Source organism: Aphelocoma coerulescens, chromosome 4 (genome assembly GCF_041296385.1).
Source record: "Aphelocoma coerulescens isolate FSJ_1873_10779 chromosome 4, UR_Acoe_1.0, whole genome shotgun sequence".
NCBI classification, from domain to species: Eukaryota; Metazoa; Chordata; class Aves; order Passeriformes; family Corvidae; genus Aphelocoma; species Aphelocoma coerulescens.
The window spans coordinates 76,791,619-76,805,490 of NC_091017.1; the positions used below are offsets into that span (position 1 = coordinate 76,791,619).

At 51.1% G+C, this 13,872-nt stretch overlaps 1 protein-coding gene across 4 annotated transcripts in view; it reads right to left on the minus strand.

Annotated features, from left to right (window-relative positions):
- Window positions 1–797: 797 nt before the first annotated feature.
- The window catches only part of LZTS3 (leucine zipper tumor suppressor family member 3), a 41,335-nt gene continuing 28,260 nt past the window's right edge, over window positions 798–13,872 (minus strand). For 3 of the 4 annotated variants that reach the window (XM_069014775.1, XM_069014773.1, XM_069014774.1), the window contains exons 2-4: window positions 7,640–8,128; window positions 5,282–6,112; window positions 798–3,763 (exon numbers count right to left, since the gene is read on the minus strand). In XM_069014775.1, the coding sequence (XP_068870876.1) occupies window positions 3,053–3,763; window positions 5,282–6,112; window positions 7,640–8,089 (1,992 nt within the window). In that variant the 5' untranslated portion in view covers window positions 8,090–8,128 and the 3' untranslated portion in view covers window positions 798–3,052. The remainder of the gene's footprint in view (window positions 3,764–5,281; window positions 6,113–7,639; window positions 8,129–13,872) is intronic. The other variant, XM_069014776.1, reaches the window with a different exon arrangement.

Consider the following 13,872-nt stretch of genomic DNA (forward strand, 5'->3'; position numbering starts at 1 on the left):
CAATTCATCAGCCCTGCCTGAGCCTCCAAGAGACACGCTGTCAGCCTCCTTGACCATTCCCAGGATATGTCACCCAAACGCCAGCCTGGTACCCCTTGGCTGTCCTAATCCAGGGCTAAGACCCCAGAGCCTCAACAAAGCTTTTGATGGGAGATTTCATCAACTTGTGGAAGTGTTAAGATCTGGAAGGAGCCAGGTGAGTTCCCACCTGGGCACAAACAACAGGAATCCAGGTGTCCCACCATCATTTTGCGCCGTCTTTGCTGAGCAAAGGGCTGGCACAGGGGAGACAACTTGATGGGGAGCAGGACACCCAGTTGTGGGGAGGAATCCTGAAGCACAGGAATCCTTTGTGGCAGTTTGGCTCCCAAAACCATCTGTATTTTCTGTCACCGTAGCACAGGTGGGGTGGTTTCGGCAGGACGGCCAGGTGCTTGGGGGATCCTGGGAGAATCCCGAGAGAGGGAAAACCAGCAGCAGCAGCAGAGTGTCTTAATAGGGGTCTGCAAGGCTCTGTCCTCCAGGGAATGTCCACAGTCGAGGTCTCTGACATATGGATTGAAACTCTGGATCGATGTGATGCAGTGAAGAAGGTGGAGGGAGTGGGCCTTTCCTCCTCCGAGGTGAAAAATCTTCACAGGCACAGACACCACACACCTGCTTTGGATAGAAGGACAACGTGGGCTTCTCTGATGTGAAAAGAAAGCTGAGATGGTGGATTGGAGACCTCCAACCCTGACAGTGTGGGATGTTTGACTCTGTCTCGAAGGCCTGGAGTATGACATGGAGGAAGCTCCATGTAGATGTGTCCCTGGGCATGGCAAAGTCTGCTGCTGGGTGGCACTGGCAGGCAGCTGCACTCCTTCCTCGGTGAGGTGCACGGGCTGATGTCCAAGAGTGCTGGAGCATCTTCAGGATTCGCAGTGGGGCTGTTCCCCACTCCCATCAGGAGTCAGACCTGACCTAATCCTCCTTTTATGGCTGGTTCTGGGAGAGGGGCTTAGCCTGAGCTGCCCCTGTGTTTTCCATGAGTTATGTCTTCCTCCAGGTTGAAAGACATGGGCAGAAGTGGTGGGAAAAGACAGGAACCATCAGCTGGGATCTTGAAATGCCCTGGTCTTGTTGTACATCTCCATTTTCAATGGCCCCAGGGATCTCTGGCAGCCACCACCAGCTCCTGGCCAGTAGCTCTGCCTGATGACGTGGGCTGGTGGGACTAACTGCAGTCTCCACCCTTTGCTCAGTCTGGAGCTCACCACAACAATATTTATTCTCAAATTGAAGGTCAGACCCGGTCATGAACAGGGGAGCTTTGGGGAGACAGAACATGGAAAATGTGCAGGCTTTTGTTTGGAAGGTCTTCAGCCCCTCAATGCCTCGAGGTTCTTCCGTGGTATGCACATGAAATGTGATCTGGCCAAACTCTCCCTGGAGTCACCTCACGGACATTTCAAGACGTCCCAGTGCTAAATCTAACTTTTCTCTTCTAGCTTCTCCCCAGGACAAAGAGCCAAAATCCCCACTCCTATTGATCCTTTGGCCACCGCCCAGTCAGTGCGAACTCCACTTTGCGACATTTTTCTTCTCTTTATTGTGACTCGGGGTAGAAAATTATCCATGACAGGAAGGACTGAGCTCGCTTTGCCCACGCTTTCAAGCGGAATGCCGGGTTTTGCTGCCTCGGTGACTGTGCACGTAGGATTTGGTTTATGGTTCTACCAGGGCGTAAGCACTTGCGTGATTTTAAGCGTTTCCCCCTCTTATGACTTCTTTCATGCTCAGGGTTAGTAGCTGAGTATTTTCTTGAGCTAGGCCTGCGTTATCTCCATCCCTGGAGTGTGGGATGCCCCGTGGGATGGCTGTGGGCGCTGTTTGGAATGGCTCTACTGAAGGCTGACCGTTGCAATCCAGCCGTGATGCTGCTGTGCCTCCACTGCAACTCCTGAGTGAGGCTCTAGTGCTGTTTTTAAGCAGACCCTGGACCAAGAGAGTGCACCAAGGTGTCACTCGTTTGGGGACAGGGTGGCACAATTGCCCACTTTTGGGGCAGATTGCTAAAGCTTCAGTTTGCATAAACATCCCATGGGTTTGGAGGCTTCCCCAAACCTCGGTTACATTGACTTTGGGAAGTAAGAGGGCTCTTGGGAAGGAAAACTAGCTTGGATTTCCAAGCTTTTTTCTTGCTGTAGCCAGCTTGGGTATAGAGTAAGAGTAAGGGGACCAAGGCAGAGGTGGGAGGGTATTTCTGCTCCTGGGCTTGGTCACAACCCGGGAGAGGAGTGGAACTGCAGGAGGAAACCACAAGGAAGTGAAAACGCAGCATTATGTTAAGCTCTGCTGAGCCTCCAGAGAGGCTCCTGCTGGGACATCATTCCTTGTTGGCTTCTGTTACCAGGACAGGCTCATCCTGCTCCTCAAGGATGTCCTAACCTCTTGCAACCAGGGCAAGAGGGAGTCGTCTGGTAGAGATATGTCTGGTTTCACTGAAATCAGTGGCCAAGCTCGCACTGACTTCACTAAGACCACTGTCTAGACAGGATACTTGATGCAGAACACTTGAGTTTGCTCGTGATCCCGAGAGCTTTGCTCCATTAGCCAATGTGGCTAAAAACGTCCTGGAAAAAATAAACCCCAAAAAAACAACAAACCTGCCACTTTGAACTGTTTCGCTGCACGTAAATGAGTGGAAAACCAAAGAAACTGAATACAACCCTCCAAAACAACCAACCGAAGAGGGTGAATTGTAGGAGAGGGGGTGGCAGCCTCTAGTGAAGTAACAGTCAGGGCAGATTACGAAAGAGCCAATTGACCCTCACCAGCTCTACTAGGAAAAAACCCAGACGAGATGTCGCATTATCGATAGAAAACCAACGCACATCCACAGTTATTTTACCTACAGAGCACAGAAGTGGAGAGTAAGGGTGATGGAGCCTGGTGGGAGCACGCTCACACTGCTCCAGCGGGAGCGCATTATCCTTCGGAAGATCACTGGCTTGAGTAGGTAGTACATGCACAGCAATAAAAAATTCCTTTGCGTCGCCTCGGTCCCTCCTCAGATCTCGGTGGACTCTATTCGCTCGAGTCTGGAGGGAGTCCATGTCTTCTTCTCCTCGGTGTGCGGGGGGCTGGTGGTCTTTGTGTTCATCTCGTTGACCTTGTGCTCCAGGAGCTGGTTCTTCTGGTACATCTCCACGTAGTTCAGCTGCAGCTGCTTCTGGTACTTGATGACTTTCTCCTTCTCCTCCTGCCACGTGCGCCGCTCCTCCTCGAAGTCCATCACCTGCTGCTCCCGCTGCTGCCGCTCCAGCTTCAGCTCCGTCTGGAGCCGCTCCACCTCCCTGCGCAGGGTGTTCACGCTGTCCTCGCTCTGCCGCTGCATCTTGGCCTCGTCGCTCTCGCAGGCCAGCGGGTCCCGCAGCTTCTCCCCGAGGTCCCCGCCAAAAGGCCCCGCAGGTCCCATGCTGGCAAGTGTCCGCTTCAGGCCGGAGACCTCCAGCTCACAGTGGTTCAGCTTTTCCCTCAGCACCTGGACCTCGCTCATCTTCCGCTGCAGCTCGCTCTCGCAGATCTCCAGGTTGACGCTCTTGGAGCTGTAGGAGTCCTTCAGGGTGAGGATCTGCTCCTCTTTCTCCCGTAGGAAGTTCTTACCTTCCTTGAGCTGCGACCGCAGTCCCACGATCTCGTTGAGCTTCTGGGAGACGTCGGCTTGGGAGTCCTTCAGCTGCTGCTTGAGCAGGGAGATCTCACCTGCCTTCTGGCAAACCTGTGGGGAGAGCACCCGTGAGGCTGGCAGATGGCATCGAGGAGCTGCTTGTCCCTGGCACTGCCCGTGAAACAACCCTGCTCATGGACCCAGCCTTCACCAGGACCCAGACCATGCCACAGACCTCTGTGTTTTTTCCTGGCTCTCAGGGACCTGATGCTGTTTCCAGCTGGAGCTGCCCAAACAGCCAAGCCCAGTGCTGCGGTCCCCACCAGCAATGCTTCCCTCCTGCCTTCATCTTACTCCCCCACCCACAAACCCGCGGTGCTCAATCCCAAACCTTCTCAGCTGGAGTTTTCCCACAAAGTTTACCTCAATGGCATCTGGACCTTGAGCAAGTCTGAGACAGAAACATCTCAGACCCAGAGACCACCCGGTTTCTCCCCAAGACCTGGGAGCATTGGACAGGAGGCAGATAAGTAGACTTTACTTACTCATCCTATGATGCCTTCCTTCCCAAAGACTCCTAAAGAACCCTGGAAGTGCTCAAAGCCACATTGGATGGGACTTGGAGCAACCTGGTCTAGTGGAAGGTGTCCCTGCCCATGGCAGGGACGTGGAACTGGATGGTCTTTAAGGTCCCTTAAAAGACCTGGGCAGAACTGCTGGTCAAAGGAGGGACAATGCAGTCTGCTCGTTCTGGGATTTATCCTGCAGAGGTTTTACAACAAGTCTGTAATGATCTCTGCTGAACATCTGCAAATGGCACATTTCAGAGCCTAATTAATCCCAGCTTCATTTACTTTCCATCAGGATTAACAGAATACGGTCTTCTTGATTCTACAGCTATGTTTTGCCTCTGCACTCTTAATAAATTTAAAGTTTCTAGCCTGTGCATGGAAGGATTAAAATTCTTCACATGATCAAGTTGAAAAAAAAAGGTATGTTAGGAGTGGCTATACAAACAGACCTTGATAAAATGTTCTAAAAATAGAAACAGTAGGAAAAAGTTATGTAGGACTCAACAGGAGAACTAGAAAGAGGAATTTGCCTTTCTAAGAGAGATAAACTTATTAACAACTGAAAACAGTGTGTTACAATGGAAAGCATGAGGTAGACATGGCTGTCGATATCATTTTTATCTCAGTCGCTTTTATATCTTCAATTTAAAAAAATCAAATATCTGAAAAGCAGTTTCAAGGTTTGCCCAAATGCAAATAGTAAAAGAATTTAATTAAAATAGACTTAAGCCCATTTTTGGCAGGCACAAGTACCTGTGTGGAAAGACCTGTGTTCCCTGAAACTGGATTTGAATGTCATGACTTGGAGTGACTGTGAAGTCAAATTATTAACCAGTACAGGGGGGTGTGCACAGAAGGTTGTGCTTATTTTAGCTTAATTGAAATCAACAGGCCTGGAACTCAGACAAGTGAGGTGACAAGTGTCACCTGTTACCTGGAGGCCACCAACCCATGGCTGTTACCTGTGGGCTCCACTTAGGGCACGTGGGAGGTACTTTGGGTCCCCAGACCCCGCGACGGAAACCTCACTCAAGGTCTGTTACAACAACGCTCTTACCTCCCACTTGGTCTCTTCAATCTTAGGGAGAAACTCAGCCTGCTCCTTCTTGAAAGCCACAAATTTCTTCTCCAGCTCCTCTCGTTGCTGGAGGAGTTGTCCCATGTCATCCTGGAGTTTTTTTTTCTCCTGCTGGAGCTTGAAGATTTGGAGCTGCAAAGCCTGCTGAGCCCGCTGCGCCTTTTTGGAGACCTGCTGCAACTTGTTGGCATAGTTCTGCCTCAAGTCCTCCATCTCCCTCTCCCAGATCTTCTGCTTCTCCTCGAACACCTGGAAGATGGCCGCCTCGCTCTTGTCCAAGTTCCTCCGCATCTGGAGCACCTCCTGCTCCTTCTCCCACAGCCGGTCCTCCAGGTCCTGGATGATGTCGTCGGTCGAGGGCGAGTGGAAAGGCATCGTTTCGTTGAGATGGTTCAGTCTGTTGAAGGACGAGGTGCTCTTGCTCGAGGACCGCCCGCTGTCTGAGGTAGATATCCCGTTGTATCCCACGATGTTCTTCTCCACGTAGGTGGTCCCGATGCGGTTGATGTGGCTCGTGGAGGCGCTCATGGGGCCCACGTGCTGGCTGTAGCCCGTCCCGTAGGTGGGCAGGCTCGTTAGCGAGTTACGGCCCGAATCCGAGAGCCCCCCCCCTTGGTTTGTAGTCCTGTTAAGGCTGCTCTTGTCGAGTCCACCCTTGGGTGCGGACGGGCTATTGCTGTTGGCATGGTTCAAGCTCTTTCTGTTCTCTGCCATCCCGTTGCTCTGCGGCGGGCAGAGGTTCTGCATGGAATGGAAGTTTTTAGGAACTACTGGTTTAAAGGCTGAGGGTCTAACTAAGGGCTCATTGCTCTGCAAAAAGGAAAAAGGACCACGCATCAAACACAGCAGGAGGCTCGGTAACACACAAAAGAGACACGTTGGCACAGGGTGGGGCTGATGCAGCTTGGGCTGGCTCCTTATCCCACCTTGGTACACCCTGGACCATTTGAGGTTGCACATGAGGGACCTGTGGTCACTCATAGGGCAACACTTTGCCTTCCCTTGCCCCAGCTGAAAGGAAATCATTTTAACGTATCCCAAACCTGCGTGATTTTTGCCCAGAATACTCCTTGGGTTCTCTCAGTGCTCTTTACAAGGAGGGCCACCCTTTGCTTACCAGACCTGACCAAAATAACTCTAATTTTGGCTGATTATATTTCTAGCCTTGAGGTTGCATTGCCCTTTTGCTGAAAGCTGAATCGAAGCCTTGGATTAGCTGCCCTTTTGCCTCAGGAGCACCACATCTCCCCGCTGCCAGCAGTGACCTGTGCCTGTGGGGACCTCGTGTCCTGCTTATCCTCAGACAGGAGCAGGTAGGAGCTGTGACCCCAGCAGTGACACCAGGCAAGGAACATGCTGGAGCTGCTCTTCATTTGAAATTTGTGTTTTCTGTGGGCCTAAGCAGTGCTGGGGGACAATGGACCACAGCCATAAGGGATTTGGAAAGGATTTTAAAGCCTTGCACATTCCTCTCCCCATCAATGCACCATTAAAAACAAAATTTTCCTTAAAATGGGATTGAGTCTGCCCTACTGCAGGTTGGATTTTAGGTGAAAATTAAATGGGAGGAAGCAAAGGTGTTTTGAAAATGCCTTTTAGGAGAAACAGAACAAGCCCCAGTGAATATGTTGGAGGTTGGAGACCAAGTGTGAGACTGAGATGGACTGCAGGGGCTGTTGGATTAACAACCCAGGAGAAAAGGCCACCAAATGCTGCAGAAATAATGCTGGACACAAATTATGGAAGTCACTGGAGCAGAGCAGCAGGCTACAAAAAACACTGCTGGCTCTGGGGCTCTGCTCCTCCAGGCCTGGGAGATTTTGCTCCCTGAAGCCAATATGAGCCATGAGGACTGGGCTGGGCTGGGAGAGAATGTTTACAGGGGTAGTTCCCAAGCCGTGTCCCTCACAAGGGGCACTGGGATTCTGAACAGATGCTCATGGCTTCTTTCAAGCAACAGCTTTAGGTGGCAGTGTGTGGTTAACAACTGCCTATAAAAGGCACAAAACTAAGAGGGGACTCAAATGCTGGACCTACTGAAACTGGAGCCGACTCCAGCTCCCTCCCCATCCTTCAGGGAGGTAGGCACAACATCTCAGGAAAGTTGGAATAGCCAGTGACTTAAATAAAGAGCTGTATGTGGAAGACTTGTGGTCATGCTCTTGGGTTCCTCAAGAACTAACAACCCCCTGGAAAGTCATAAGAATTATATCATCTCTACATAAAAACGTACAAAGTAAGAATGAGAACATAAGGATTGCACCGTTGCCCCAGGCCTCCTGGTCTGTGCTTCCAGAGATGTGCCACGGCCACCCAGCTGCTCCAGGAGGTTCTCACCTGGTCTAGTTTGCCAGAGATTGGCAAAATCTTTGGTGGGTTACTGGGCTCTCGGTACTGGGGAGGCGGCGGCAGGTTCTTCTCGTTGTTGGTGGTCACGTTGCCGCAGATGTCCATCTTCACCTTCTCGCTCTTGCGCAGGTCGCCGTTGATGTAGAGAGAGTTGGAGACTTTCTCCGACTTGTAGGTCTTCTCCTCGCCGGAGTAGCGGTTGGAGATCTCCCGCGTGGAGTAGCCGTTGCGGGGCCCCTCCGTCTGCCGGCCGCTGCTCTGCGTCCGGGTGCCCACGCTCTTCATGGCGAACTCCTGGTCGTTGGCCACTCCGCTGCCCACGCTCCCCATGGCGCTCTTGGGGATGGTCTGGGAATAGCGGGGGGCGAAGCCGTGGAAGTTCTCTGGGCTGGGGTAGGCCGGGTCACTGAGGATGGGCAGCGTCTCTAGCGTGGCCATGGCAGCGTAGGGGTGAGGTGGAGGCACAGCTCAGTGGCACTGGGACAAGGAGGGAAAAGGGTTGTTAAAGAGATGCCTTTTGTCTGCCCTGCCCTTTGCAGATCGAAATCGTGTCCCAGTGATGGCGTTCTCCTGCTCTCTGGGATCCCCAGGTCCCTTGGAGGAGCAGCATTCCCCAAATCCCACCCCCTGCTCTCCAAAGGAGCTCCTAATCTTCTTAATCCAAAAGTTGTGGTTGCCAGGGGAATGGGTTGCATGGATTTTAGTAGGCACAGCTCTACGGCATCGGTGAGACACAACCATTTGCTGTTCCCAAGACTGAACTATTTCTGTCACTTCTCCCAGGTTTGAACCTGTTTGTGTTCCCATGGGGATGGAAGGTCTCCATCCCTGGTCCTGGCTCATCCAAGTGCTCCCTCCAGCACATCCCTTAGGGATGGTATCACAGGGCTTAAACAACACACTTCCCATCTCTTCCTTGGGATTGTTGTTGTTGAACTTGAGTTTTTAAAAAGAAGCTTTTGTCCCGGTGTCATCCTAAATTTTCTTCTAAATATTTATCCCCCTTCTCAATTTGATTCTTACTTAGCCTGTGCCTTGGGTTGGCCAAAACTAGGCCATGGGACATGGTTAACATGCAAATATTGGTTTCAAAAGTTGTCTTTGACCAGGGTTGTCCTGAGACCAATTATCCTTGGGACCAATTCTCATCTATCTAGATGCTTTTCATCAGCTTTTACACAAAGGTGTAAAGTCTTATTTGAGGAAATGGAAGACCCACAACAACTTTTTCTTGGTCACCTCATTGAATAATGGAGAATTTGAACCTGCACCAGCCAAGGATCCCATTACCCAAAGGAAGGGAGAACGTGCACTGCAAATTTTGGATGACTGAACCAAACCTAGAGGAGCAGGGTCAGTAGCTCGTGGACAGCTGTGGACACTCAGCTGACCAGCGTCCACCCAGCCCTCCAGAGTTCATTGACTTGGTCCCCATGGGCCAGAATGGATGCTTTTCTTTTGTCTCAGGCACCCTCAGTTGCAGGTTTTCCAAGATAAACCATCCTTGTAGTGTGAGGACTAAGGCAGGACTTAAGGTCAGTGGGAGGTGCTGTGGTTTCCCTGTGGATGGGATAAAAATAGTTGATGCCCTTTGGAGAAAGGTTCAGGGATGGCAGAGGTCAGGCAGGACCAGCAGGAAGGGGAGATGGAGAAAATCCCCCTTTCAGTGGGGTTTTCCCCCTCCTTGGGGGAGGGATGTTCATTCAGCCCTCCCTGAGTAAAGCAGAAGAGCTGGATTTATTTCCCTGGAGAGCAAGCTGAGGTCGGGAGCTCAGCTCCCATGTGGTGTCTCAGAGGGCCTTGCTATTTGCACTAATAATGGAATGGAAAAAGAATTAAAAAGGTTAAGGCAGGGTCTGTGCTGCTCAACTTTGCTTTTATTAAACTGCATTTCTGGAGGCTTCTCCTCCCCCTTTCCCAGCATCCTGCCCTGTCCAAAGTACAGCCCTAGTGGCACATGGGGCAACTGCTGTGCCAGAGCGAGAGGACACAGAGCTGTTGAGGTGGCGTTTAAGGTCCCTTCCAACCCAACCCATTCTGGGATGTCATGAAGCAACGAGCATTAAGTGAACACTCTGTAGTCCCTGCTAAGGACATCCTGCAGTTTGCACCTCTGTCCTCAGCAGATGATCTCACATCATTCCCTGATGAGAGTCTAAAGACCAGGCAGTAAAGGAGGATCACATGAGCACCTGTGGGGATCCACTACAGTCAAAACAGGAGCGTTTATTGGTGATCAGTGAAAAAACCTCTGCCCGAAGCAAGAAGTGGCAGGGTCTGGTCAAGTATCCAGCATGTGACATTTGGACACGTGTTCCTCCAGTGCTCTGAGCAGCACTCAAAGGCTGGTGACCCCGCCACACCCTAAAGACACTTCCCAGAGAACATCATCACTGACAGCTCATGAGTGCACAATGCCCAGGGGTTAATCCAGGTGCCTGCTCAGGGCCTGGAGAGTGGCTGGGCTGCGGAGCAATGAGGAGGGATGGAGAACACCCACCTGAAGCCTCACTCAACCAACGGTGCCTTTGGATTTTATGAGTCAAGGGAAGACTTTGTCCTGCTAATTTAGGAATAACCTGCTTTTCAGTGACTTTGGGAATCTTTATAGGCTGTGACTTCTTTTTATGGGACACCAGGCACCATGGGAGGGATGTGCTGGAAGGTCTCAGCTCCAGACAAGGAAGTGGCATCGTCTCCTTGCAGTGCTCCCCAGCCAGCAAGGGAGAAATCCAGGTTACTTTTCCCTCACTGGGTAAATTTCACAGTGACATTTGCACATTTACATTGACTCTCTGAGGGCAGCATGAGGTCACTGGAAAGTTTGATCCTTCCAAAAGGAAGAAAAAAAAAAGAAAAAAAAAGGCCAACACAACAACAAGCGTTTTCTTTTAACTGGGAATCATCCAAGAAAATACTCTGAAAAAAACCCTTGTTCTTAGCTTATGTTTACTGCAAACCCGGGATCTGATAAACAGAGCATACAGACAAGTGTTACAAATATGTTATTAAGGAGATTCCAGAAGTGTCAACAGATCCCTGACAGTACAGCTTTGTTTGCCAAAAAGGGCCATTTTTTTTTCTGAGAACAACAACTCTTGGGTTTGTATCTTCTGGCCAGCTCCAGTTCCCAGTCAGGTTTTACATTGGTTGTTCCTCAGCTGAACTGTGAAATCAAATTTTGAGCACAGGAATAGCGTTGCCATGCTCCAGCACAGAGCAGGAGGGTCATTTTTTCTCCTTCCAGGTTTGGAGGAATGTGTGACTAAAAACTTCCCTAGGATATTTCTTCTCCTTAAATCTCATCATCTCTGTGGTGACAGGACAAGGGGGAATGGCTTCAAACTGACAGGGCAGGGTTAGGTGGGATATTGGGAAGAAATTCTTGACTGAGGGTGCCGAGGCCCTGGCACAGGTTGCCCAGGGAATTGTGGCTGCCCCTGGATCCCTGGAAGTGTCCAAGGCCAGGGACAGGGCCTGGAGCAACCTGGGATAGTGGAAGGTGTCCCTGCCCATGGCAGGTTCAAGGTCCCTTCCAAATCAAATTATTCTATGATTCCATGATAACTGCCTGCCTCCCATTGGAATGTGAGCTAAAAGTGGGCGATTCCCAGGGGTGCCGAGCCTGTCCATGAGCACAGGGAGGCTGAGGGAAGATGAATGGTTTGCCTTTGCCAGCATTTCGTTCCCAAGTCCATCCTTTAGAAGGGAAGAAGAGTCACCCTTGAGCATGGCTGGGCTTGGAAGAGACCCCCAAGCCACCTCAGAGGGGCAAAAGTGTCCCCGTGGTTACAGTGGGAACCCGAGCAAAGGGACTTTCTTGCAGACACAAAGAAGGAAACCCCTCCAGAACAAACTCTGAGCTGAGGTCCCATTTCCCAGTATTCCTGTGTTAATAAAAGCTAAAAAGGTTTTCTTTGTCTGCCTGGATTGACTCAAGGCTCCCTTCCTGGGAGGTATCTCCAAATCAAGGGAAGATGCCATATCTCATCAGTACAGTCAACCTTCTCTGACCAGGGATACTGGGAATCCGCACACTCCACATTGCAGCACCTCCCCATCTCATCCAGCTCTTGGCCTCTTGGCCTTTCCTGCAGCAGCCTCTCCTCAGAGACAGCGATATTTTGATGCCTGATGCAGAAAATGTGGGGTGAAATGTCCTTTTCCCCAGCCGTGGTGGGCAAACTGTGCATGTCCACCCCTTTATCAAGGTTTCCTACCACGCCTGCAGCTCCAGGACACTCCTAGATGTTACTGCAGATACAGTAATTTGTAAAATAACAACTGGGTCTTCACACTTGCTCTACCCAAAGGATTCAGCGAATGCCTTCCAGTTAAAAAGAAGAATTGGTCTGAGACAAGCAGCTGAATGGTTAACTACACTAAATTATGGAGGCCTGGCTCTGTTCCTGCCTGAGGAGGTTAATTGTTAACACTCTCCTAACAAAGGCCTTCGGGAGGCAGACATACCTCAGCACCAGTGCCACGGGAGAAGGGCATCAATCATCGGTCTCTGGCACAGAGAGCTCCAGCAAGGAGCCCCAGAGCAAGGCAGGGCCTTGGCACACACACCATGCCAGGCATGTGGCGCTGGCAGCAGGGGCAGCAAAGGCTTCTGAAGGTCAAAAATTCCCCCTCTTGCCAACTGCGGTAACAGGTGTGCCCCTGACCTTCATTAGTCGGGTTTGTTTGCGTCGGCTTTAACGAGCCAGCAATTACTGGCACCGTAAGCCCGTGCTCTGCTCTGTTGTTTTTATAGGGGTAGGACCTACACCTGCCCCGTGTTTAAGGCTCGGGTTGGCTCTGCCAAGGTTGGCAGCGCTGCCAAGGGATTGGTTTGGCTGGAGGAGAAAAAGTCAACACGTCCTGTGGTGGTGGAACAGGTTAGATATGGTGGGAAAAGAATGGCTGTGATACGTTCAGCTTCTTCCAGGAAGATACTTGGGGAGGGAAGGAAAGGACAGGAATGGGTTAGAGGTGAAGACACAGACCCCGTAGGGAGCAAAACCACCTGTGTCCAGTGAGGCATTAACAAGCCCTGGGGAAAAAACCACCACTGAAACCCATGATTTGCAATTGGACTCGTAAAATCGTGGAATCACAGAATTATTCAGGTTGGAAAAGCCCTTTAAGACCATGGAGTCCAACCATTCCAAGGCCACCACTGACCCACATCCCCAAGTGCCACATCCACACGGCTTTTAAATCCCTCCAGGGATGGGGACTCCACCACTGCCCTGGGCAGCTGTGCCAGGGCTGGACAGCCCTTTCCATGAAGAAATTTCCCCTAATATCCAGTCTAAACCTCTCCTGTTTAGAAGCTGTTCCCTCTTGTCCTCTTAGTTTCAAGTGCACGTTTCAGTCACACCCCTCTTCCTCTCCCTCACCTTTCCTTGCACATCACATCCTCCAAAAAGGCCTCTCAGCTACTGCTCTGCCTCCTGTGTGTCATGTGCCACCTCCTTATGGCCGTGCCGGACCCAAACCTGGCTGAGAGCTCCTCCACTGGGATTGATTCAAGAGGCAGGGACACCATGGCTCCCCTCCCACCTGGCTCCAGTGCCCCGGCACCTCCTGTTCTCCTACACCCTTCTCAAGTTGCTCAGTCTGAAGAGGGGAACAGAATGAGCTTTTCTTGTCTCTCACAGGCATTTTTTTCCAGCCCTCAAGTAATTCTTGTGGCTCTTTCCTGCACCTCCTCCAACTCCTTTCCCCCCATCCTGGCTCAGTGGCTGCCAGGTTTTCCTCCACCACTGGAATACGGCACGAACGCACTTGAACCTGTCTGCAAAAACACGCAGATCTCGAGTTTTCAACCACAAGCTTTTTCCACAACCAAAAGCCAAATGAAGTCAGAAGAACAACTCCTGCTCCTTCCCTAGGACACAAACCTCTCTTTTCCCATTTATCCCTGTACTGCAGTTCTTTTTCCCTCACTCAGAGCTAAAAAGCAAACTCAGGAAGGCTGGCTGGAGGGTCAAATAGTGGCAATTTCTTGCAGCCACCCTCAGCCACCTCTTGGGCCATGGGGCTGCTGTGTATCTGCACATTTTCCATCCTTATGTGCAAAGGATTTGTGATTGGATTTACTGTTGGACACAATATCGAGTAACGCGCTCTAGGGCACCCTGCTGGAGCAGGGAGGTTGGACTTGGACAAGCCAGCATGGTAGTCCTGCCTAGGAACATCCAGTTGGGGAAGGTGGGGACCATCCTGACCCT